At 41.4% G+C, this 23,203-nt stretch overlaps 1 protein-coding gene and 1 long non-coding RNA gene across 6 annotated transcripts in view; one reads left to right on the top strand and one right to left on the bottom strand.

Annotated features, from left to right (window-relative positions):
• Positions 1-23,203, top strand: part of grid1b (glutamate receptor, ionotropic, delta 1b) — a 493,010-nt gene that overhangs the window by 451,793 nt on the left and 18,014 nt on the right. For all 4 annotated transcript variants that reach the window (XM_023949512.2, XM_023949511.2, XM_023949513.2 and 1 more), the window contains 6 exons: positions 9,241-9,342; positions 12,581-12,703; positions 13,710-13,784; positions 13,902-14,250; positions 14,375-14,513; positions 18,978-19,173. In XM_023949512.2, the coding sequence (XP_023805280.1) occupies positions 9,241-9,342; positions 12,581-12,703; positions 13,710-13,784; positions 13,902-14,250; positions 14,375-14,513; positions 18,978-19,173 (984 nt within the window). The remainder of the gene's footprint in view (positions 1-9,240; positions 9,343-12,580; positions 12,704-13,709; positions 13,785-13,901; positions 14,251-14,374; positions 14,514-18,977; positions 19,174-23,203) is intronic.
• On the bottom strand, positions 1,995-4,074 carry LOC105353812 (uncharacterized). Of its 2 annotated transcripts, none has more exons than XR_002872117.2 (5): positions 3,731-4,074; positions 2,994-3,088; positions 2,775-2,917; positions 2,549-2,658; positions 1,995-2,460 (listed from the first exon to the last, which is right to left on the bottom strand). It is a non-coding gene; the product is annotated as an uncharacterized LOC105353812 (long non-coding RNA). The 2 variants fall into 2 exon arrangements; XR_002872118.2 differs by having other exon boundaries at positions 2,994-3,082.

The raw sequence follows: 23,203 nt of genomic DNA, 5'->3' as shown, positions 1-23,203 counted from the left end.
TTTGACGGAGCTAAGTCAGCCTCAGTAAAGGCTGCACTCCTCGCGCACCCAGACCCAGATGCTGAGATCGCGCTGACTACTGACGCTTCAGACATAGCAGTGGGTGCTGTGGTAAAGCAGCAAGTGGCGGACGCTTGGCAGCCTCTTGCATTTTATAGCCGCAAGTTGCAGACTCGGGAACGCAAGTATAGTGTTTTTGACCGCGAGTTGCTTTCTCTCTATTTGGCAACTCGACATTTCCGTTTTTTGCTGGAAGGACGTTCTTTCGTTGCCTATGTGGATCATAAACCACTTACGTTTGCCATGGCTAAAGTGATTGAACCTTGGTCTGCGCGCCAACAGCGCCATCTGGCAGCCATTTCTGAGTTTACGACTGACGTACGTCACATAGCCGGAAAGTCCAACACTGTTGCAGACTGCCTCTCACGGGTGCTCGTCTCCCCAATGCTTTTGGGACAGATTTTTCTGCTTTGGCCACCGAGCAGCCTGGTGATGCAGACATTCTTGCCCTCCACTCCAGTAGTTCGGGCCTCAAGCTTGAGGAGATTGTGTGGCAAGATGGCGGTCCAAGGCCGTCCTGTGTGACGTTTCCACAGGACGGCCTTGGCCGGCAGTTCCCGCGGGATGGCGGCAACGTATTTGTGAATCTGTCCATTCCCTCTCGCACCCAGGTGTACGCGCGCCAGTGAAGCTGGTTAGGTCCCGTTTTGTGGGGCCTGGGTTGCGTAAGGAGGTGAAAGGCTGGGCCGCAGCTTGCGTTGCATGTCAGCGTGCCAAAGTTCACCGGTACACAAAAGCCCCCCAGAACCTTTCCCGCGGCTGCGGCTTATCACCCTCAAGCGAACGGGCTGTGTGAGCGTTTCCACCATTCTCTGAAGGCTGCCCTCCGCGCAGCGCTCACAGATGACTGTTGGTTGGATCGTTTGCCGTGGGTCCTACTAGGGCTACGCTCAGCTCCTAAGACCGACCTAGACGCGTCCTCCGCTGAGTTAGTGTTTGGACAGCCGCTCCAAATTCCTGGGGAGTTTTTGTTAGAGTCGCCTGCCCCGGGTCCCCGATTACCGTCGGCTCCTGGTCCCGTGCACCACTGCGTCCCACGGTCATTTATGCCTGCATCGCTCCAGTCGGCCTAGTTTGTTTTTGTCCGACATGACGGCCACCGCTCGCCCCTTCATCCTCCTTACGATGGTCCGTTTCATGTCCTGGAGAAGGGGGGCAAATGTTTTGTCCTGGACATGGGAGGGCGCAGAGACTTTGTGACAGTGGACCGGCTTAAACCAGCGTTTGTGTTGACAGGCGACGCTGTGCAGCCAGCTCAAGTTCCTCGCCGGGGACGTCCTCCTTCCAGACCCCCAGATCTGCCATGTTCTACAGACTGCGTCCCACAGTTAGCTGCCCAGGCTGTATTTTTGAGCCCAGGCTGAATTTCAGTTGTTGGCATGTGAGTGAATAAAGCTTCACGTGTTGAAATCCATACGTGTCTCTCTCATCATTGCCACACTGTTATTCAAGTTATAAACTGACCACTGAATACGTCGAACATTCGAAGCGTTGATTGAGGAGCTAACATGTTCACTTTGGCCAATCACTGCTTAACCCTTGTGCTATCTTAGATGACCCCCCCTTCCATTGAGGTGTTCTCCCTACCATGACAAAGGTGGATAAAGGTGGAAAGATTTCATGTAATCCACACTGCAAAAAAACACCATCTTAATTCAAGAAAAAAGTACTTGTTTTTAGTAGAAATTGACTAGAAATAAGTCAAATTATCTGTCCATGCAGCTAGTAAATTTTACTTAACAAGATGTCTTGATTTAAGTAAAAATATCTAAGCCATAGTAAATCAGTTAAATCTTGAAATTAGGCAAAAACACTTATTTTAAGCAGTAATTTAAGACAAAAAACTAGAAACTAGGATATAGGAGCTTGATTAAAATTTATTGCCTACTAAAATTCAGAAATTACATCTTGAAACAAGCTGTTGCAAAAGATATTTTTTCTTGTTTCAATACTAAAAAGAATGAAAACAAATTCACTTTTAGATTCTTTTATTCAACTTACAAACTGAGATTTGTGATACAAATTTACCCAAAAGCACTAGGAATACAACACAATTAGAATACTCATCTAAACAGACATAAACATTGACCTGCAAAAGCAGTTTATCTTCCAACAAATTCTTTACTTTAATGCTCTTTCATGTGGTGGTGATGTCCCACTTGTGAATTGTATCCTGAAGGATCTCTGTCTGAATGACAGAAGGGTGGCCACGCAATTTGTGTAGGTCAGATGTAGTGTGTAATAATATGCCATTTAGAAAATCAGACCCTCGTGAAGCTTTTCTTTTTCAAACATCACTGGCATCAAACCAATAGCAACAATTCATCTGCTGCCATCGAACACCAAGACTGGACTTGACAGGCCTCTCTTCTGGATGAAGACGTTTGGATCTTCTGTTGACTATAAAGCAGAAAAAACGTTTTTCCTTTAGTATCTCCAATGTATTAATTTCTTTATGTATCTGCTTAGGGCAAAAATAAAAATTTACCTCCTGAACATGCAGTAAAGCTTCACTAGCACACCCCAGTTTCTTTGATGGAGGTGCCACTGGGGGAAAGAGAATGGGAAGGGCCTTCTCCAGAGCAAAGTTGGCTTCCACTGAAACACAATAAAATAAATTTTACTTCTTGAAGAACAAACACATAGAACCTAGTGTTTTCTGAGAAGAAGGATTCACGCATCTTACTACATGTATCAAAAAGGCATAAAGTTACTTTTATCCCTGTTGATTGGTGACTTTATTGCCTTCTTTCATACTCTGTAAAATGACCCTGGCGCAGCAATCCTCCCATCACATTCTGACTTCCTCAATGAATTCATAGTGGGGAGCAAGGACTCTATGCATTTCTCTAGGCACCTGCAATGACAAACCAAGTGATGAAAAATATATATACATTTAAAATTTTACTTTATACTTTTTACATAATACTTACATGATGCAGTTCTCTGGATAAACATCCACGATGGATGAAGCTCTGGTATCTCCTCTTATGGCTCCACAATCGATGTAAGCTCGTTTGGCCTGAAACTCCAGATCAAAAAACTGTTAAGATCAGCTTGGGCTTCTACTTTTTGTACATGTCCTGCAGAGTTTTATAATGCCTAGCTTGTACTTCCATACTATCCTTATTCACTAGAAGTGATCAAAAATTGGGTTTTAATTTCTGCCAACAATAGTAACTCTCAAACTTAAAAATGTTAAAGTCACAATTTTTAATAACAGCAAGTTTTCATTCTAACTTTAAGATCATCAAGCATACATGACAAACAGTCTTTCAAACTGGCCAATTTGGGTGGGAAACTGCCCAATCTAGCAACCCTAGCATAAAACTGAGTTACAGTTGAGCAGTATTGGGCTAGCAATAACTCAAGTTAGCTTACTACAATAGCATACTTCTTAACACTGAAATACATTTTTACTAAACAAAAAATTAATTTAACATATTTAAACAGAACCAAAATCTCATTAATTGTATTTTAAAGTATATTTATGATGTATACAGGATACTTACAAAAAAGTGATGGAGTAGCTAAAATAGTGCTAGCGCAAGCTAGCTAGTTGCTCCGTTAGCCTGCTTCTCAAGATGTTTAAACCCACTTTATAATCTTTACCAGCTGCGTGGAGCGTAATGGTGATTTATTCTATGTCATATAATTTAATATAGCTTACCTCCTTTTATCTTGTCCGCCGAATATTATATTCCTAATTGTTTTTCCTGTTCGTCCTCGTCATGTTCTGGATCATCAGATGTACGTCGCAAATGTGACAAGATGGCGCTGGGTCGGTCACAATATGAAAATACTCAAAGGGTATCCCAAAAATGCAATAAATAGAATTAATTTTTTTGTGTTACATTTCCTTATGCCATCATTATGAAAATAAATAATTTATAAAACAGCATATAACGTGTTGGCTCTACTAGTTTATCTTAAGCAAGTCTTTTGAACATATTAATCCCCCTTCATTTGGTCACAATGGACTTTTCCATTTTTGCTTGTGCCCGCCGGAATGTTCCATTGAAAAATTACGACAAAACATGAAAAATACATATTTTAAAAGATCAACCATTCTACGTAAACCTTGGTTGATATAACAAATAACTTCTTTGATTAAGGAAGATAATCATTGTCTGATTTGTACAATCTTTCGATTCAAAATAGATCTTTGCACAAAATATTGAGTTGGTATTCCCAAACCAAGCGCGGTAGAATTATGATTGCATCATCTGTGGATTGCAAAGTACTGTTTATAATTTAAATTTAAATCAGATAACCATGCTGTTAGAGTGAAGTGGCTTGTTCTCAATATTAACAAATATGTATGTGAAAGGTCACTAATTATCATTTCTGCGAATAAAACAATACTCACTTTTGGACCTACACAAAAGATTTTGTGGTAACAATGGATTGTTGACAAGACAGACAACATTGTATTGAAGCCAGGTTTACGAAACACTGTTTTAACAGAGACCTTCTTGCTTATGAACTAGCTATACCTAATCTTGCTTACGTTTATAAAGGCTGAAAACAAGCTTGGTTATCATATCATTTCAAAATCAGTGTTTTGATCAAATATAATGTTGATGACGATATTGCAGTAAAAACAAAAATACTTATCTATTGTTTATCCTATAAATATTGGATGAGCTATTGAACATCAGTATTTAAGTACATTTTTGGATATCAGATAATATGGTTACATATAAAATAAACTTAAGACCTTAACCTGTGCTTAAATCAGGCCTGCAGTATTTTTTCTTGTTTTGCATGGAAAATGATTAATTTCTAAATTTACAAACTGATCAAGACAGGTAATGCATATTTTTCTTAAAACAAGTTTAATAATCTTACACGTGCTGCTGTTTTTATCTAAAATTAAGATCAATAAGATTTTACAGCTAGTTTTAAGATTGATAATCTTAGGTAGATTGACAAAATTTGCAGTGCATGGACAAAAGTGAGGTTTACAAATCATTGAAGAAAAAAGGTTCAGAGCACTGTCTAGTGCAGGGGTCGGGAACCTATGGCTCGCGAGCCATATATGGCTCTTTTGATGGTCACATGTGGCTCGCAGACAAATCTTTAATTATACTTTTTTTTTCATTAGACCAGTCCTTCTCGGGCGCGATGCGATGCCAGAAGCGCGCAGTAGTAACAGTGCTTAGAGAGAAAAATCTGCGCCAGCGATATCAGTTTACAATTATCTATTATTTCACAGAGTTTGTACCACCCGGAAACCTGTGAATTGCCGTGGCTAAAACTGCGCTCCCGTCTCTGAGAAAGAGCGCGCAGATGCGGGGACGGGATGTGTGAGGGAGAAAGCAGAGGGTGGGGGTGGGGGGGGGTGGGGCTGAGGTGTTGTGGGGACAGGCAGCAGATGAATCGCGCAGGGATTGTAAATACGTAAAACCCGCTGCCCGTCACTCACTGCAGTGTGTGAGTGTGTGTTTGTCTCCCCGTCTGCATGTGAGCAGTCTCTCTCACATCTACAGAACATTCAGACCTACGATCACGTTTAAAGTCTCAACGCCTGCGTGAAGCAGAAACTCACCACGGATCAACCAGACTAGACCATCAACAAAACTACCACGAGAAATACTCATTTATTAGCAACGGTATAACAATGTTATTAAAAAGAATCCACAGACTTATTGTACTTTAAAAGTGTTGAAATTACATCAAATGCACACATTCATTTGTATTTTTAGTTTTAAACATATTGTCGCGGACTGAGCGGCTGTTGGGCCGCGTTGAAAGTTCTGGAGTTCATTGATCGCATCAAGCAGAGATCTGATTGGCCCTCAGTTCTGTCGCTCAGCCTGTTGTTAGGTAGTTTGGACCAATGGGGTTCAGCTATGGGCCGAATCAGGGAAATGGGAGGACTGGAGCGGGAGCAGGTGAATATAAAGTTGGGAGAAGCGCTCTCGTCTCAGCGGGAGAGATTGAGGAGTTGCTGAATTACCGCGTTTGTCGCGGTCTGCAGTAACCAGAATAAAGAACCTTAAAAGAGGTTAAGTCTCCGTGCCTCCGTGTGGGAAAGGGGCACCACATTATTGTATGGCTCTTTCGAAATTACATTTCAAAATATGTGGCGTTTATGGCTCTCTTGGCCAAAAAGGTTCCCGACCCCTGGTCTAGTGGGTCTAGATGACCCAATTCCCAATGGTAAAGGGCCTAGGATAGCACAAGGGTTAATGATGACATCTAGTTTTGAACATGGTGACAGCCGTATCGCAGAAAAAGAGCAACTTTCTATGGATGATGTCACAATCACTCAGTCCAGCTCTCTTATGGTTCATGTAGTCAACTTAAACCAGCTCATTGTGTTCCACGTTCCTAGACGTTCTTTAGTGAATCCTTAGAAATGTTGGAAAACAAAAAAAAAACTCAGACAGTGACGCCTAAATAACACACTCTCCTTGAACCACTGTAACTCTTTGACCCTTATGCAATTAATGGAGGTCCAAATGATTCTGGCATGGAGAAAAGCGGCTTTGCATTTTGGCTTTGTGCCGAGACTAAAATAAAGTGTTGCTTAACAGTGCAAAACTGCTTTTCTCTGCAACAGAATCTACTGGAATTACATTAATGCCGTAAATAGTTGAAGAGTTACGGTAGTTAAAGTAAAGCCAACGCCGAAGCTAAAGCTCCGGTGTTAAAGGGTTAATACCTTGTGCCTTTAAAAATAGAAGGCTTTCTAACATTTTTGAATATAAATGCAACAAAAAAGATATTTTCCTTTTTGAATTATCCCCAAAACCTCAGTTATTTTCTTCCTCTCTGACGCAGGCAGTGATGAATGGCTGTGGTGCTCTCACATATTCCAAAATGAAAAGCTGTGATCAAACAGTAAAATGAAAAACAGCACTAACATTTGGTTTTTAGAGGGGGGGGGCACCTTTTCATCCACCGCTTTTATCTGTTAGCCATTATATCTGCCTCAAAGAAACACCAAATGTCAGGCTGAGTGAGGATAAAATAAAAATAATGATTTTCCTTTTACAGTTTTTTCTTCAACCTTTGTTTATTGGGATGTCACAGTATAGTTCAACCCTTTAACACCTGAGTTCCAGCTCCAGTTTTGATGTTCGTTGAATGATTGTAACTCTTCAACTATTGACAAAAATAAACAAAATTCCAGTGGATTCTGAAAAGCAGCTCAGCATGAATCCACTTTTGGTCTGGAACATTATCAGTAGTGCCTTTGTAACATTGCAAAGCCCCTTTTGAGCTGAACCTCCTCTTGTGAGAGCGCTGCATCTTTACTGTCAATGGCAACATGATCATGTTTTTAGTCTGTTTTTTTATTTATTCATTGGGTCATGATGTATGATGTCATGTTTTTGGTTTCATGTCAATTTAATCAGGGAAAATTAGGGAAAAGGGGTTTATTTCTGTCAATCTACTCTTTCTTTGGTAAATCTGTCATTGTTTTCTCAGCAGCTTTGAATTTGATTTTACAGTTGGTTTGGACTACAGATGACTTACAATAACATCTATGGTTTATACAAAGTAATGTAATCATTTGGCCGGTAGTTTTCTTTTTTTTTTTTTTTTTATCTACCAGGCAACTTGGCTGGTGAGTCAAAAATGAGATTTTGGTCACTGGGGTTGTGACTTCAAACTTAGAGCATCAAACTAAACGCAGCTAAATGCTTTTCAAGGCTGTGGATGCCAAAAATGCTCTGCTGAGTGCGTTCTAGTATTTCTCTTTATGAGATGCTCATGCTAATGATAGCTCACCAAACATCTACTGCATTGTTCTGCAAACATTTTTACAGCCTAGTATTTAGTAGAACTTTTTGTTTGAGCCAATTTCCAAAGGAGATGTTAAAATGAAATAGTCTTTGATGAATATATTCCATCATTTGGAATGTTTGTTAAAGAAAGTAAAAGCAGGGAGAGAAAAAATCAATTGCAATTGAAAATCGAATTTGGGATGAAAAATTCTGAGATTTGATATTTTTTGGCCAGCTCACCCAATTCTTCAACAAACCACACTCTTTTCTGTTAAACAATTTCATCAAATACTCTACATTTAGTGCCTTCTAGATGTAAAACCACTTCAGAGGTGTGTTGTGTTGGGTTTTGACAAATAGGCTGCTGTCTCGTCTCCTGATTAAGTGTTCGATGACATAAACACAGGGGCTGCATCTACACATTACTAACACACTAATTGGAAACATGCACAACAGCACTGCACATGCTAGCTGCCGTATGTTCCATTAAGTGATCACGCTCACTTGGGTGTTGATTTATAGAGGGAACGTAAAACAAAATAGAATCACTTCGCCCAATTATTCAACAGCTTTTTAAATACCATCTATTTCAGCTGAAACATAATCCAATTGTTTATACTTTGTAAATGTAAATGTATTCCATTTTTTTAATCCAATACCAACTTCCTTCTCATAAGAAACTGAACAAGGCCAATCATTGCTGGGATTCCTTTAATGCCTTAACATGTGATTTCTTTCCATCTATAAAGCAAATATTCACTCATTTGTTTGTTCTTACATGTGGATGCTTAATTAAGGTACTATTGGAGCAGCTGATTGATTGGAAACATATTTGCATCAATAGGCATCAAGGACACTTTGTGCCAAATCCCTCTTGTTCTAACCGAGAAGTTGTTTTTGTTTTTTTTATTCATTTATGTGCAAAATAGAGCCATAAAATTGAGGGGGGGGGGGTCAAAGACTTGTTGTGCAGGAGAGACTTTGGTGTCAGTATTTGGTTTGGAGAAGAAGGCACGTCAGCATTTTGTGGTCAACTGCTACTGTAGAGAACTAAATTATTGATAAACCCTTAAAATAATCCACCTGCTGAAGGTAATGCGCACGCGGATTATTGCAGAAAACTAGTATTCAAATACTGAATGAACCAAAGCCTTTACATTGTTTACTTTTCTTTGTTGATGCCTGGTCAAAGTCCAATCATTATCTATCTCACCATGTTTGATCACTTAACTGCTAGCATATACTGCACCTCTTGCTGTGGTATTTGGTAGATAGTTTCTGCCTCAGCAGCTATGAATTCTCCTGATTCTATTGATTGGTGGTGTTGGGAGTTATGTAAAATGCCGTTTGCTTTCATATTCAGCTGCAATCTTTCACTGATGGATTTCACAGTCCCTTCTGCAGCAGACTCCACTGACCTGCTGTCTCCTGCTCTCCACAGCTCGCCACGTGGGACTCTGTTCATGGACTGAACGGCAGTCTGAAGGAGAGCCGAATTGAGAACGGCATGCAGGGGGTGATGATTAAAGTGGTCACATTGCTGGTAGGTCCAAATGGTCCAAATGACAGTAAATGCGTTCCAACAAAGTGATCAAATGTGTTTATTCGGAGCAAGAATAAAGAAAGAAAAATTGACATTGATGAATAAACTACTAACAGTTGGAAAGACGTTTGGGGTGAAGTCTAAAACCAGATCTAATAATAAAATAGAAGTGAAGCATAAAAAGGAAACTAACATTACATTTCCAAAACAGACAAAAACAGACTGTTTTACCAATAATTCAAAGGGAAATGCAATGAAAGAATTGTGAATATTAAATTTTTTGTCCATTATTAACCCTTGTGCTGTTCATTAACATTGGGAGTTGGGTCATCTAGACCCACTAGACAGTGCTCTGAACCTTTTTTCTTCAATGATTTGTGATCTTCACTGGTGTCCATGGATTCCATGAAATCTTTCCACCTTTATCCACCTTTGTCATGGTAGGGAGAACACCTCAATGGAAGGGGGGGTCATCTAAGATAGCACACGGGTTATCAGACAACAGCATCATTATATTGGGGTTGCAAATCAAGTCTAACATGTTGTGTGTGCTGTTCCACATGTTTTTTGCACACAAGAACCTTTATGTTTCAATACAGACAACGCCTTAAAGTACAAAATTCTTTTGCTCTGAGGCGTTGGTGGGAGATCTGACTGATGGTTCAAAATGAAAGAGCTAAACACATGGATCATTTGGTGATGTCAGATAATGGAAATAATTATAATAAATAGTATTTATTAGGTGCCTTACTTGCAACTCAAGGTTGTCAAAGAGGGATAAAAGCCCAGATCCAAAATGTAAAAGTAGAAGAAGACCATCACCCAGAAAAGTTCAGTTGGATATTTGTGTGAGTATCTAAATAGAAAACCATCCACAAGGCTGCAGAACCCAACCAGAACTTGACTTTGTGAAAACTGCAACCTTCCCCTCAGAGCTCAAATTTAAGAAAGAAATAAAAATTTGCAACTTCAAAAGAAAATTCCTATCAAAGAACCCAAGAACAATGTGCAAAGACACAAAAAATAAAATTCAAGGACTAGAAGGGATGTCTATACAAATTAATGAATGAATGACAGTTTAAAGACAAGTTCTTTTAAACTAAAGTGTGTTGATATTTGACTTGAGGACAGGAAGTGAATCAATGTTTCAGATGTCTGATTAAAGGGAATTCCAGAGGTCAGGTGATTGACAGAAGTCAGAGGTAAAGGTCAACAAGGAGCAGATTTTTGCTAAAAACGCCAACTACAATTATTCCTATTTCTAAATATTCTTGCAGTTTTACATTCCTGACTGCAGTAACATTAGTTTGAGTGGTTCTTGTTGTCAATAACTTTAATTTTTGGAGACACAGTTTGAGCTTCATTTTTACTTGTTTAGGATTTCTTTGACAGCAAATCCCAAAAACTTGCATTTGTTTTTAAACTAAAACCACTAATCTCTTGTGCTTCTTTTATGAGAGAACAAATCCATCCCATGCTTTAGTAAATCCCTCTGCCAAATGAGACGCTCTGCTTGACTCCATTGATTTTTGTCTTTGCTCCATGCTGCAATGCAGCCTGAACCATTTCAAAGTTATTCCTTTAAGATACTAATCCAATACTTAAGCTCCAGCAGTGTATCCGGTCAGCATGATGAGGTTACTGACTATAAACAGCCAAGGGTTTTAAACCGGTGATACCAAAATAGAATATGGGATGCAGAGATGCGAGTCAGACCAAGTATGGGGAATGTTTTCCCTCTGCTGCAGAAACTTATCCAGATCTCTGTTCATTCAGCTTCAATCCAAACACGTTGTTGTTTTTTGCACAAATGTGCAGAACTCCCAGATTCACTTGTCAGTTCTGACTTTTCTAATCCTTGTGCTGTCTTATGGGGTCCAGATGACCCCCCCTTCCATTGAGGTGTTCTCCCTACCATGACAAAGGTGGATAAAGGTGGAAAGATTTCATGTAATCCATGGACACCAGTGAAGATCACAAATCATTGAAGAAACAAGGTTCAGAGCACTGTCTAGTGGGTCTAGATGACCCAACTCCCAACGTTAAAGTGCCTAGGATAGCACAAGGGTTACATGCATCAGTTTGATGGTTAATAGTCAGTCTTTTTTCATGGCTGAAGCCTTTATTATGATGTTGTCAACTCCTCATTATGAAAAAAGTTATTGGCCGACCATGGAATTCACTATGAAACCATCACTATTTTAGACTATTATTCACATAGAGCTTTGGAGGAAATGATAAATGTGGTGGACAGTAAAATACTTAACTATATTTAAAACTAATAAACAATTGTGTGGGTTCAGAGAGTAAAAAAACAGTTTACCTTCACTCTACCTCCTCTGAGCATCGATTCATCTCACAGCTAAACACCACGACTGAAAGGTGTGAGCCCCTGATGCCGAGATGCAGATGGTCTCTAAATCCTCCAAACCAAAAAAACATGTGGTCGGGGAACGCCCAAATAAGAAAACACGTCTTGGAGATGTTACTTGTCACATGGGGGACGCTGCTACCACATTGTGATTCATTAGCACATCCAAACAGGAAGTACCTGTTGGCTCCAAGAAGCCAAATTCTCATTGACTTCTATAGAGAGATAAAAAAACTGTTACTCCGTCATTCTGTTGGTTAAAAGAACCATTGCTGCTCTGATATCTTTTTTTTTTTAACATTGGTAATCCTAATTTTTTTAATGATATTTTTTTTCTGTAGTGCAGGTGAATCAAGTTATAAACTGGCCAATCAGATGCCTTAATTAAACCATGTGGTGCCCACCAGCCCCCACAAATGTTTCTAAACTTTTCATTAAAAGATTTTATGTAGCAATCTTTCAAGAGGTAGAGGCGTGGCCTTCCAACAAGCTTACTCCTAATTGGCGAAAGTGGTTACCATAAAATTTATGACCAATTTGGACCAATCACTGCTAACTGATGACGTCTGGCTTCAACATGGCGGCGTCTGTTTTGTGACAAAAATGGACTTCTTTTCATTGGAGCCAGAAATAAGCCGTTTTCAATTTTTTTATCCACACTAAGTCCAAGTGTTTTAAACAGTCAGTGGAAAGAATAGAAAAATACAAACTAGTGTTTTTTTTGGGGTGTTCTCACACCAAACTCTCCAGTGACACCGGGAGAAGTTGCCAGATATTTTTGCTAGTCTGTTTTGAGGATATATAGTGAGGAAGTTGCGACGTTGGCAGCACCGCTTTGTCATGACCTCTCTGTCTAATCTTCCGCAGGAAGATCCCTTCGTCATGGTGGCAGAAAACATCCTGGGCCAGCCGAAGCGCTATAAAGGCTTCTCGATCGACGTACTGGATGCCCTGGCCAAAATCCTGGGCTTCAAATATGAGATTTATCAGGTGGGAGCAGACGCCACGCTTGACAAACCCCAACAGGGTTCAAACATGGAGAGCTAAATTCTCCATCTTTGAACCCCCGAGAAGAAAAGAGAAAAAAAGAGTTCATCTCAGGATGTTCAAAGAACAATGAAGGCCTTGATTTGCCACTATAACATGTACTTGCTGGGCGGCATTTCTGATCCTTCTCATTGAAACAAATACTGATTTTCTCACTTGGCATTTTGATTAAGTTTACAAATATTCAAAATAACCTACAAGAAGCCACTAATAGATCTTTATAAGGCCAGAAACGCAAAAAAGAAAAAGTCACTTTGCACAGTTGCCATGCAAAAATTGTACGGTGAATGTTTTGTACATATCTGTAAATTGAATAATGCGCATCATCAAGTGTTGTAAAAAGGGTTGGGATCAGACAAGACTCCTTTTCAAACACACTTTAGTGTCTGATGTCTTTTAAACCACTGTGTTGATTTTTTTCATTTGTGTTTGAAATAAAGAAAAAGAAAGGAAATTTATTTACACAGCGTAGAGCAGTTTTTCCACAGAAACATATAAAGAGTGGTGTTCAGGCCCTGTGATTGACTGTTGAACCATCCAGGGTGCGCTTGTCTTTGCCTAACAGTGGCTCAATAGGCTCCAGCAACCCTGTGACCCCCAAAAAGATCCAGCAGGTGTAAAAACAATGGATGGATAGAGATTTGTCTTCAGAAGGCTTTGGCGCTTTTAGACATGTGGAAGACAGTTAGGGATGAGAGGGGTGCCAACAGTCTTGATCGCAGCAAAACTTTAAATTTTCTTCAATGTTTTGCGTGTGCTTTATGTCATTCTTTCTGGGGAGATCCTTGTGGTGTCTGCCCCCGGCTGTAAGAACCATCCATGAATGTTTTTACTGATTGAAATCCCGTGTCTGTTGCTTTATGCTCATCTTTCATCGTGTCATATCCTTCCATGTAGGTCTTTGTTTTTTGTTGAAATTGACGGCAAACAGTGACTTTTTGTCCCTCAGGTGGCAGATAGTAAATATGGCTCTCAGCTTCCAAACGGCTCCTGGAACGGCATGATTGGAGATCTTATCAACAAGGTAAAGTTCTATTTAACCTTGTAAAAACTCAAAGCAGGACTTGAACAGGTATCGTGTTTTGAGTTCGAAACCAAAATATCAGTTTGTGTCAAATGTCTTAACTAACCCTCCCTGCAGAGGGCCGACCTGGCTGTGTCAGCCATAACCATCACTCCAGAGCGGGAGAATGTGGTGGACTTCAGCAAGCGTTACCTGGACTACAGAGTGGGCATCCTGGTGCGAAAACCTGAAGAGAAGATCAACATCTTCTCCCTGTTTGCACCTTTTGACTTTGCTGTCTGGGCCTGCATTGCCGCTGCCATCCCGGTGGTGGGGGTGCTCATCTTCTTGCTGAACAGGCTGCAGGCTCTGCACTCCTCCTCCTCCTCCTCCCAGAGCCTTTCACACGGCCGGCGATCAAATGGGGTGGGGTCGGGCACGCTGCACAGCGCTATCTGGATTGTATATGGAGCCTTTGTTCAACAAGGTTAGTGAGTAAATGTTGGAACGCAAAACACAAATCTCCCACATGATTTCACGGACTTCGGGTTGATATGACGGTAAGAAGTTTGATCCCGTCAGCAGGTAGACATCAAAATCTCTCTTTGTAGGCGGGGATGGCGTGGTGGGCTCTGTGGCTCTGAGGATCGTCATGGGCAGCTGGTGGCTCTTTACACTTATCGTGTGCTCGTCCTACACTGCCAACCTGGCTGCTTACCTGACTGTGTCACGCATGGACCACGCCATAAGGTATACCACAGTCACGAACACATCATTTAGAGGATTTATTTAAAATTTGCAATTTCTGGCAACCTAAACAGGTGTTAACGCAGGATGGACGCATGAAAAAAATGGAAATTCTTCTCAGTGTGAGACCTTTCAAAATGTATTCACAAATGATCTCTACCGTTGACTATAGGAAAGCAAACAAAGCTTTTAAAGCACGGAAACATGTACCAGGCCAAACACTGCACTGAGGAGTGCTTTATTCTGTGAGAGTCATGAATTAGAAAAGATTTGGATGAAACTTTTTCAAGATCTACTAACTTTTAAACTGAAAGTTTAACCTGATGACGTTACCACAGCAAATGTCAAATAATCACCTAGGGTTCAAATTTTTGTTGTCATTAATGTTGAAAATTTTCAAGATACATCAATTCTAATTTAAAGGTTTGGCCTAGATAACAGGTCAGCCCACTGATCTGTTTCATTATCAAGGGGTTATTTATGTATTCAAAAAATAATGTGCCTGACACAAAAAACTTGGTTAACAATTTTATGTTACTCATTTTTGATGGCAAATATCATAGGGTATCATATCAAGGGTATAATGTGTGAGTCATATTTGAGGATAATACGAGGGTTAAAGTGACAGCGTCTCAGCGCATGAGTCTTCCTTGTAAACGTCTTCAACCACAACGAACACGCATCAAACAGTTTCTAAATCTTCTAACTTAACTTTTATTCCATCTTTTAAAAAAACAGCTGCAGCTTCCAGCTTTTTCTGCCACATTTATCACTAAAATGCATGTGAGATCATGGAGGGACTGTAGATCAATACAGACTATGAGTTTCTACTTTTTTATTTTTGGATGCTGGTGAACAGCAGGACTTTTGTCAAGGTTAAAGTGTGCCGTGGCTCAAAAAAGGTTGAAAAACACTGGACTAGCTTATGGAGTAACTACTGCACATAACCTAGACATTTATATTATATACAGTGTTCCATCGCTACTCCCTGGTTCACGTCTTGCAATCTCACTGTTTTGTGGATTTTTCTCAGTGCAACTGTAAATGCCCACTGTGTTCTGTGTCCTGATTGGCTGCTGACCTTGTCAATCAGTCCCCTCTGTGTGATGTCTTCTATAGAGAATACATTCAGTTTTCTGAATCTACATAATTTTTTGATTGTGATCAGATCTTTGTTTTTATTCCATAAAGCTGGACTTATTTTTCTATGAAGGTTTGAACTTTGAGAGTTTAAACAAGATAGAAAAGTGTGAAAATGTTCGTCTTTGTCTGAGAAAAGTGGATAAAGTCTGTAGTGAGGAGTTTTACAGCGTCAAAACAACTTTGCAGATTTCACATATCGCAGGTTATCTTTAGAACGCAACTCTCCTGATAAATGAGGGACCACTGTAGGGTTTTTTAGCGCTGATATGATGACGGCTCTAATCCCATGTGGACAGTGACTATGAAGGCATTCTGATTATTCTCTGGTGGAATCCTGAGGCGCTTAAATGGTAAATGGCGTATACTTATATAGCGCCTTTCTTCCTACAAGGACAAAGTGCTTTACAGTCACAGACCCATTCACCCAGTCACACACACATTCACTCACACATTCAGACACTGGTGGCGGCTCCGCTGCCAAACACAGGCGCCTGCCTACCACCAGAGGCAAGGTGGGGTTCAGTGTCTTACCCAAGGACACTTCGACTCATGGGCGTGCAAAGCGGGAATCGAACCTGCAATCTTATGATCATGGGTCGACCGCCCTACCGCTGCACCACGGCCGCTTACAGGCCAACCAAGGAATGTTATCTCTCTAGCATGTTCTTGGATCTCTCCCCGATGGGATACACCTGGAACACCTTCCTTTGATGTCTCTTGGACCATGTAGCAGAACTCTGTTTCCATTACATATGAGGCAGTTGGGCCCCCAAGGCACCTGTCTTAAGCTGGTCCCTAAACCACATTGCACCAGTCCCTTTTGAATTGTCTGGCAGGTGGTGGACCCACAGGGGAGTGGTTCCAGTGCCTGGAATCACTTGGTCCTTGTTTTGGTGGGCCTGACTGGGGCCCAAGAGTCCCATTATGAGCCTAAAGACATCTAATGTATTGGCTTTCGCTATGTTGATTAAAAGTTTAAGGGAAAATGTATTCATCTCATTAAAATATGTGCTATGTGAAAATGAAATTTGAAAAAACAAGACAAAATGAAATGGGAAGCACCGTCTAAAATGAACAAACATTCTCAGCCATACACACAGGTCAAAACTCACTCACTTTATACAATTAACACTGAGTTGTTTGGTCCTAAAATATTTTACTTGAAAGTACCGGTAACCTGAAAGAATTTTACCTGGATTTTATTGTTCCATATATGTCATATAAGCAGCAAACTGCATTTTTTCTTTAGCAAACTACCTTGTTACAATAATATTCACCAAATTAATAGAGGAGGAAGCTGACTGATGAAGGAAAAACAGTTATTGCAGGGTTATTAGGGTGTCCAATGGCTTCAATGGCAGGTTGGTTGGAAAACATGTAGGACTGTTCGAGGCCTGGAATTGGCCCCCGCTATTGTAAAGGATGGTGTTGAAATCTAGGGGGTGTTATGATTGATCGACTTAATCGATGAATTGATTTATAATTATACAATCCAAGATTGATCTGTCTGAGGCAGATTGTTAGTCAAATCAACCTATACTATTACAATAAAGTTAACAAGGTAGGTTTATTAAACTATAAAACAAAAATGACCAAGTTCCTCACAGCAACAACACATGTGTGATGTCATTAACACAGATCCGTCCATCATTCCAGTCCAATGTGTGGACAGACTTTGAATAAAGTCATGTGACCATCCAGTGTCTAGAATGTTCTAAGAATGTTCCCTTTGGATTCTTTGGATGTGGAAAAACAACAGTGGTGAACTTTAGGAAACTAACATGTGAATGGATTTGACATTCATTCTAGTTTACGTGAACACCATATGCTAAAAGCACACTCAAAAACCAGGGTTGAACATGTGACACATACCTGGTGTGTAGACTGCAAAAAGTTCTTTGGGCTTTCAATGAAAGTAGAAAAGCACTATATTAAGTATGCACCATTTGCCTTTTTTAATGTTGGTGGGAGAAATGGCTACAGGTGTGTGAAGGGTGTGGCTTGTAAAGGCACACCAAACCCCCCACTCTGCTCCTGCACAAGCAAAAAAGAGTGAAAGAGACAAAGGACGGGGATACAGGTGGGAAAAAGACAGAGAACCCATCACCTTTACACTATAAAATGAGTATTTTCAGCCTTCAACTGCTTCTGATGGAGTCACTCCTTTAACCCTTGTGCTATCTTAGATGACCCCCCCCCCCCCTTACATTGACGTGTTCTCCCTACCATGACAAAGGTGGATAAAGGTGGAAAGATTTCATGGAATCCATGGACACCAGTGAAGATCACAAATCATTGAAGAACAAAGGTTCAGAGCTCTGTCTAGTGGGTCTAGATCAGTGTTTTTCAACCAGTGTGCCGTGGCACACTAGTGTGCCGTGGGAGATGGTCAAGTGTGCCGTGAGAAATTGCCCTCATTAACTGATCTAAAAGCAATTACCATCTCCAGGAAATCAGCTCTGTGTTCATCCAAACAGGCCCTGATAAAACACTGAGAAGTTAAGAATATGAAATATCATAAAATTATTTTTTCTTTGTGTTTATATGATTCTATTAAAGATATTTTGATAAGAATAACGGCATACCGTGATTTAGCTGCAGCTATAACTGTGTAAGGAAAAGTCCCGCCCCTTTAACTGTCTCCACCAATCATTCTTGAAGGCTTAATCACATGTCATCAGTCTGACCAATCAGAAGTGGTTAAAGTCTTCACTTCCTTGTTTCGATTTAGCGCAAAAAAGTCTCTCTGTTCTAACAGAAATACCAGCTAAAGCTCGTCTTTAGCGGTGTAGCTTTCCACAGAATCTGGTATCAGACTGGAACAAGTGAACAAAACCATGAAGCTCAAAGACGCTGGTCTTTCTGCGGTCGGCGGATTACGGGCACTACATCTCCCATGATGCAGTAAAGTGACTGTCTTAGCGCACAATGAGTCTCTCCTCTTAACGTCTTAAAACAACGAACACACATCAAACAGTTTTTGAATCTTTTGACTGAATTTTTAATACATCTTTTAGAAAAAACAGCTGTAGCTTCCAGCGTTTTCTGCAACAATTATCACAAAAATGCATGTGAGATTGCAGAGCAGCTGTAGATCAACACAGACTGAGCTTTTTTTTTTTTTTGTTTATCTATTTTTTTGGATGCTGGTGTGCCGCGGGATTTTTGTCAAGGTTAAAGTGTGCCGTGGCTCAAAAAAGGTTGAAAAACACTGGTCTAGATGACCCAACTCCCAATGTTAAAGTGCCTAGGATAGCACAAGGGTTACGTAAAAAACCTTTCCAGAATTGACATAAAAAAATATATGTTAATGTTTCCCTGCAGATCTTTTCAGGACTTGGCACGCCAGATGGATGTTGATTATGGCACAGTAAGGGACTCGGCTGTGTACGACTACTTCAGGAACAAAGGCACCAACCCTTTGGAGCAGGACAGCACCTACGCCGAGCTGTGGAGGACCATGAGCAGGAACGACGGCCTGGACCACTCCGTGTCCAGTCCCTCTGAAGGCATCCGCAAGGTCAGTTTGCAGTCATAACAGCACCTGTTTATGTTTTTCACACGTAAAAATAGCATGTTTAAAAAGTGCAGCTGGAATGCTGAGCACCCAGAGGGGCTTTGTCACTGGATTGCATTTCCATATAAATGTGGACAGAGGTATTTCCCCGTGTACCAAATTTGATTGTCACACCAAAAGTCACAAACGTGACGTAACAAAACAGACAGAGCTGTTTAAATGCCTGTTTTTTTCTTCTGTCCAAGAAGACTAGACACCTTAAATGTAGTTTCTCATGCTACATCTGGGACAGGATCTGGAACATATTGAATAGTTGAACAACAGCATTCTGGGACCGCATCCGCTGATTTACATTGATTGCGTTAACACTTTGTGTAAAGTGTTGTATAGCATCACAAAGGTGCTTTTCTCCACTTCAGAATCCGTAAACGGTTGAATTGTTATGGTAGCTAAAAGAGTATCAACACCCCGCACCTCGCACCTTAGACATTTAGGGCCCCTTGGTGGGGAGGGTGAGGGGACGTCACTGTGAGTAATCAGGAGACGTCCCCTTAGTGCCCTACCCGCCAATTTTAACCGCACCCCCCTTAGTACACACACCCCTCCCCCCTCAATATATACATCCCAACATAAACACACACACATGCACACACACACTCTCTCAAACACACATACACGCACACACATTTGGCAAGGAAGGTGGGACCTAGGACCATCTGTCCCCTGCCTCTTCCCTGGTGGGGGGTACGGGCCCCTTTGCAACGGCGGCTGTGTCCCCTGGGTGCTGGCTTCCTGGGCCCGGCGGTGCTCTCTCCGCGCGGTGGGGGGGTTCACATTACATCTGAGCCGGGGGTGTTCGTGTCCCTGGGGGGTGGGTTCTGGTCCTTGCTCCTGAGTGCTGGGCCCCGCCAAATTTCCAACTGTGGCCGAGCCTGGTCGGGCCATATTTACAACACCCCTTGTGGGCCCTCTTTTTTCCCCGGGGTTCCCCCCTTCTGGGCGGGGACGGCGGGCCCCTGCCTCGCTCCTCCCTGGACCAACCGTGGGCCGGGCGGATGGCTGCCTGGAGTGCGGAGTGGGTCTCCCTTGGGGGGTCCTGGCCCGTACCTGGGGTTGGGGCGGGGGAATGCCCGGAACTCCTGGGTGGTGGTGGGGTGCTCGTCTGGGGCTGTGGGCGTCCTTCTCCGGTGGGGCCCTGCGTTGGGTTCTCCCGGCGCGGCGGGGGGGCTGCTCTCCTGGTTGGGCTGGGGCGGCGCCCTCTTTCCCTCCGTGCCTCCCTGCTCTCTGGCTCTGGGGGCCTTGCGGCGGCCCTGCTGGCCCTGGCCTGGGTGGCGGGCTTGGTCGCCCGGGCGGCGGTTGTTCCCTGCCGGTTCCCGTGTGGCGTTGGGGGGAATCCGGCTGCCGCTGCTGGTGCGGTGGGGGTCTTGGGGTGGGGATGGCTGGGCACTCTCCCTCCTTCTTTTCACGTTCCACCATCCATTTTAGAAGAACATAAACACTCACCTGAGCACAGGTGTTAGCTCAACAGACTGAATGACTGAAATATTTCACACTAGTTGGTTTTAAGGCATAAGTATGCGTGTGAACACTATCTGTTTTGTGTACATGTCGACAGGTGGACATTTTTGCAACTAACAGGTGTGTTTATAACATTTGAGTGTGTGTGTGGACAGGCTCCGCCCTTATTTTTTTTTTTTTTTTTTTTTACATTTGAACCTTACCATAACGATTAACAACCAGTAAACTTGTTGCTTTATGCTGCTTCATGGTCTTATCCCCCTTCCCCTCCTATTATCACCCCCTACCCCCCCTCTCTCTAACGTCCCTCTCTCTTCTTCCCCTCTTTCCTTTTCCGTCCGGTCCAACACCAAAGATTTTCAAACATGGTTGAAATTAATAAAGTTTGGCCTCAATTACAAAAGGGGTTTATTCAGTCATACCTTTGGTTTGTCTGAAGATTAATAACCCCTCTTGTTAAAGTAAAATATGTCCAACCCAAGAGGCCCTCAGCTCTCATCTGTCTGCCTAGCTGTTGGACAGGACAAGTTAAAAAAAAAATAAAATAAAAAAAAAAAAAAAAAAAAAAAAAAAAGAGTATCAACACTGGAACTAAAACTCTGCTGGATAAAGGGGTAACGATTGCCACACTGACCCATCTATCTCCATCTAACCCTGGATTCCTTTTCGATCAACCCCCCCATGTCCTTGTTCACAATGGAATCTCTCTATGGGTCTCCCCTTTAGACCCTTTTTCATGGTAGATCCATCTCCAGCATCTTTTTACCGACACCATCACTGCCCCTCCTCTGTGTCCAAACCATCCTAGTTTGTTTCCTTGCATTCATTTCCAAAACATCTAAAACAAGATGTTTTCATTTCTAACTATATCAGTTTCATCCCAAAGAGAACCTCAACATCACCAGCTCTGTCTCAATATGCACAATATACCGCAAATTTATGGTTATCGCGACATCAAGCTGTGCAATATGCATACCGCAAAAGACGGCAAAAATTGCAATAAGTGGTTACCTCAAATGTGCAAAAACAAACTCATGGCAGCCTGAAATGGTGAACAAATGAAATTAACCCCTTTATGCATTTAACCAATCGGAAAGACCCGTTTACATTGTTGATCAATCAGATGAGCCCTTTTATGTTTGATGTTTGCCTCCTACGTCGACAAGGGTCATTTGGAGAATAATTTTTAAACTGTTGCAGTGAGATGTAAATGATGTTTTTGGTTGTTTGGCTATTTGTTTATATACCGCAAATTACATCGTTATCGCGATATTAATCACCAATATCGGATATCGCGAGTTTTCCTCATATCGTGCAGCCCTAATCTGCTCCCACTATGGTCTTGTAGACCTTTTGCGATGCTCTTTTGTTACCCGAAACCTTCCTTCTCCCACTTTAACCTGCTTGCAGCCATCGCTTTTGCTCTAGATAACTCTGGATCCATAGCTCTTGATTCCAAGTTAGATTTATTTAGTGTAGCTCCTTTCCACAAATATCACTTCTCTTGTTCATACGTTTTTGGTTGTATGGCTTAAAATTCCCTACTGTATGTTATAGTGTTTGCACTTTTCTCATCTGAGATGCACCACCTGCCAACACCAAGTCAAATTCCTCGTTCTGTAAAGTGCGCTCTACTGAACCTGGCAATAAAGCTTTTTCTGATTCTGATTTCGGATTCTGTTGTTTTGCTAATTTATTAAGTAAGGTGGAGATTTTATCCTTTTGTTAGTACTTTCAAGTAGTTCCATGTTTTTGCTAACTTTATTTGCTAAATAATACAGCATATTTGCTCATTCTTAGCAGACAATTTTATCAATTTATTTACCGTATATCTTCCAGTAGATGCTGATCTCCAAAAAAACGCCGGGTCTAACAGGTGCTTGTTATTTCAGATGCCGGTCTCTAATAGTGGCTCGGTAATAATCAGAAGATGGCTGCAGAAAAAGGAGCAAAAAGCAAATGATTGCCTGTTGGAGGTGCAAAGAAAGAGAGCCACCAATAAGAAGAAGTGGTTTGAATGTGGATTGTTGAGCAAACACAGAAAGGTCCGCGTGTCTCTAGGAAAATGATTCATGATAACGCAAGAGGATTTTTTATGCGGAGATTGATGCTTCAAAGAGAAAAGAAACGTTTGCAGCCAGAGCTAATCAGAACATAATACGATGTTCTCATCATTTCAATAAATCTGAAAATGTTTCAGTGTTGTCTACATTTTGTGACCGAATATCACCACAAAATGAACCCGTAAGCCATTTCCGTTCTGTCTGTGATTAAATAAATGTCGGTCTTCAAAAGACGCCTGTCTCTAAATAAATGCCGGGGCCAGCTGCCAGGTTTTTGGATAAATGTGGAGGCTATTATTGTGTATTATCTCATGTACTATAGATACACGATAACATCTTTGCTCATGGAAAACTCAAAATTTCCAGCAATTTTAGTTATCTTCATTATCTTCACCAAATACATTCAGTTTAAAGCATGCATTTGCATTATTCAAGGTAGTTTTTGTGGTTCC

Source organism: Oryzias latipes, chromosome 19 (genome assembly GCF_053564925.1).
Source record: "Oryzias latipes strain Hd-rR chromosome 19, Olatipes_Hd-rR_3.1".
Taxonomy (NCBI): Eukaryota; Metazoa; Chordata; class Actinopteri; order Beloniformes; family Adrianichthyidae; genus Oryzias; species Oryzias latipes.
The sequence above is the reverse complement of the archived record's forward strand: the minus strand, read 5'-3'. Positions and strand labels throughout refer to the sequence as shown.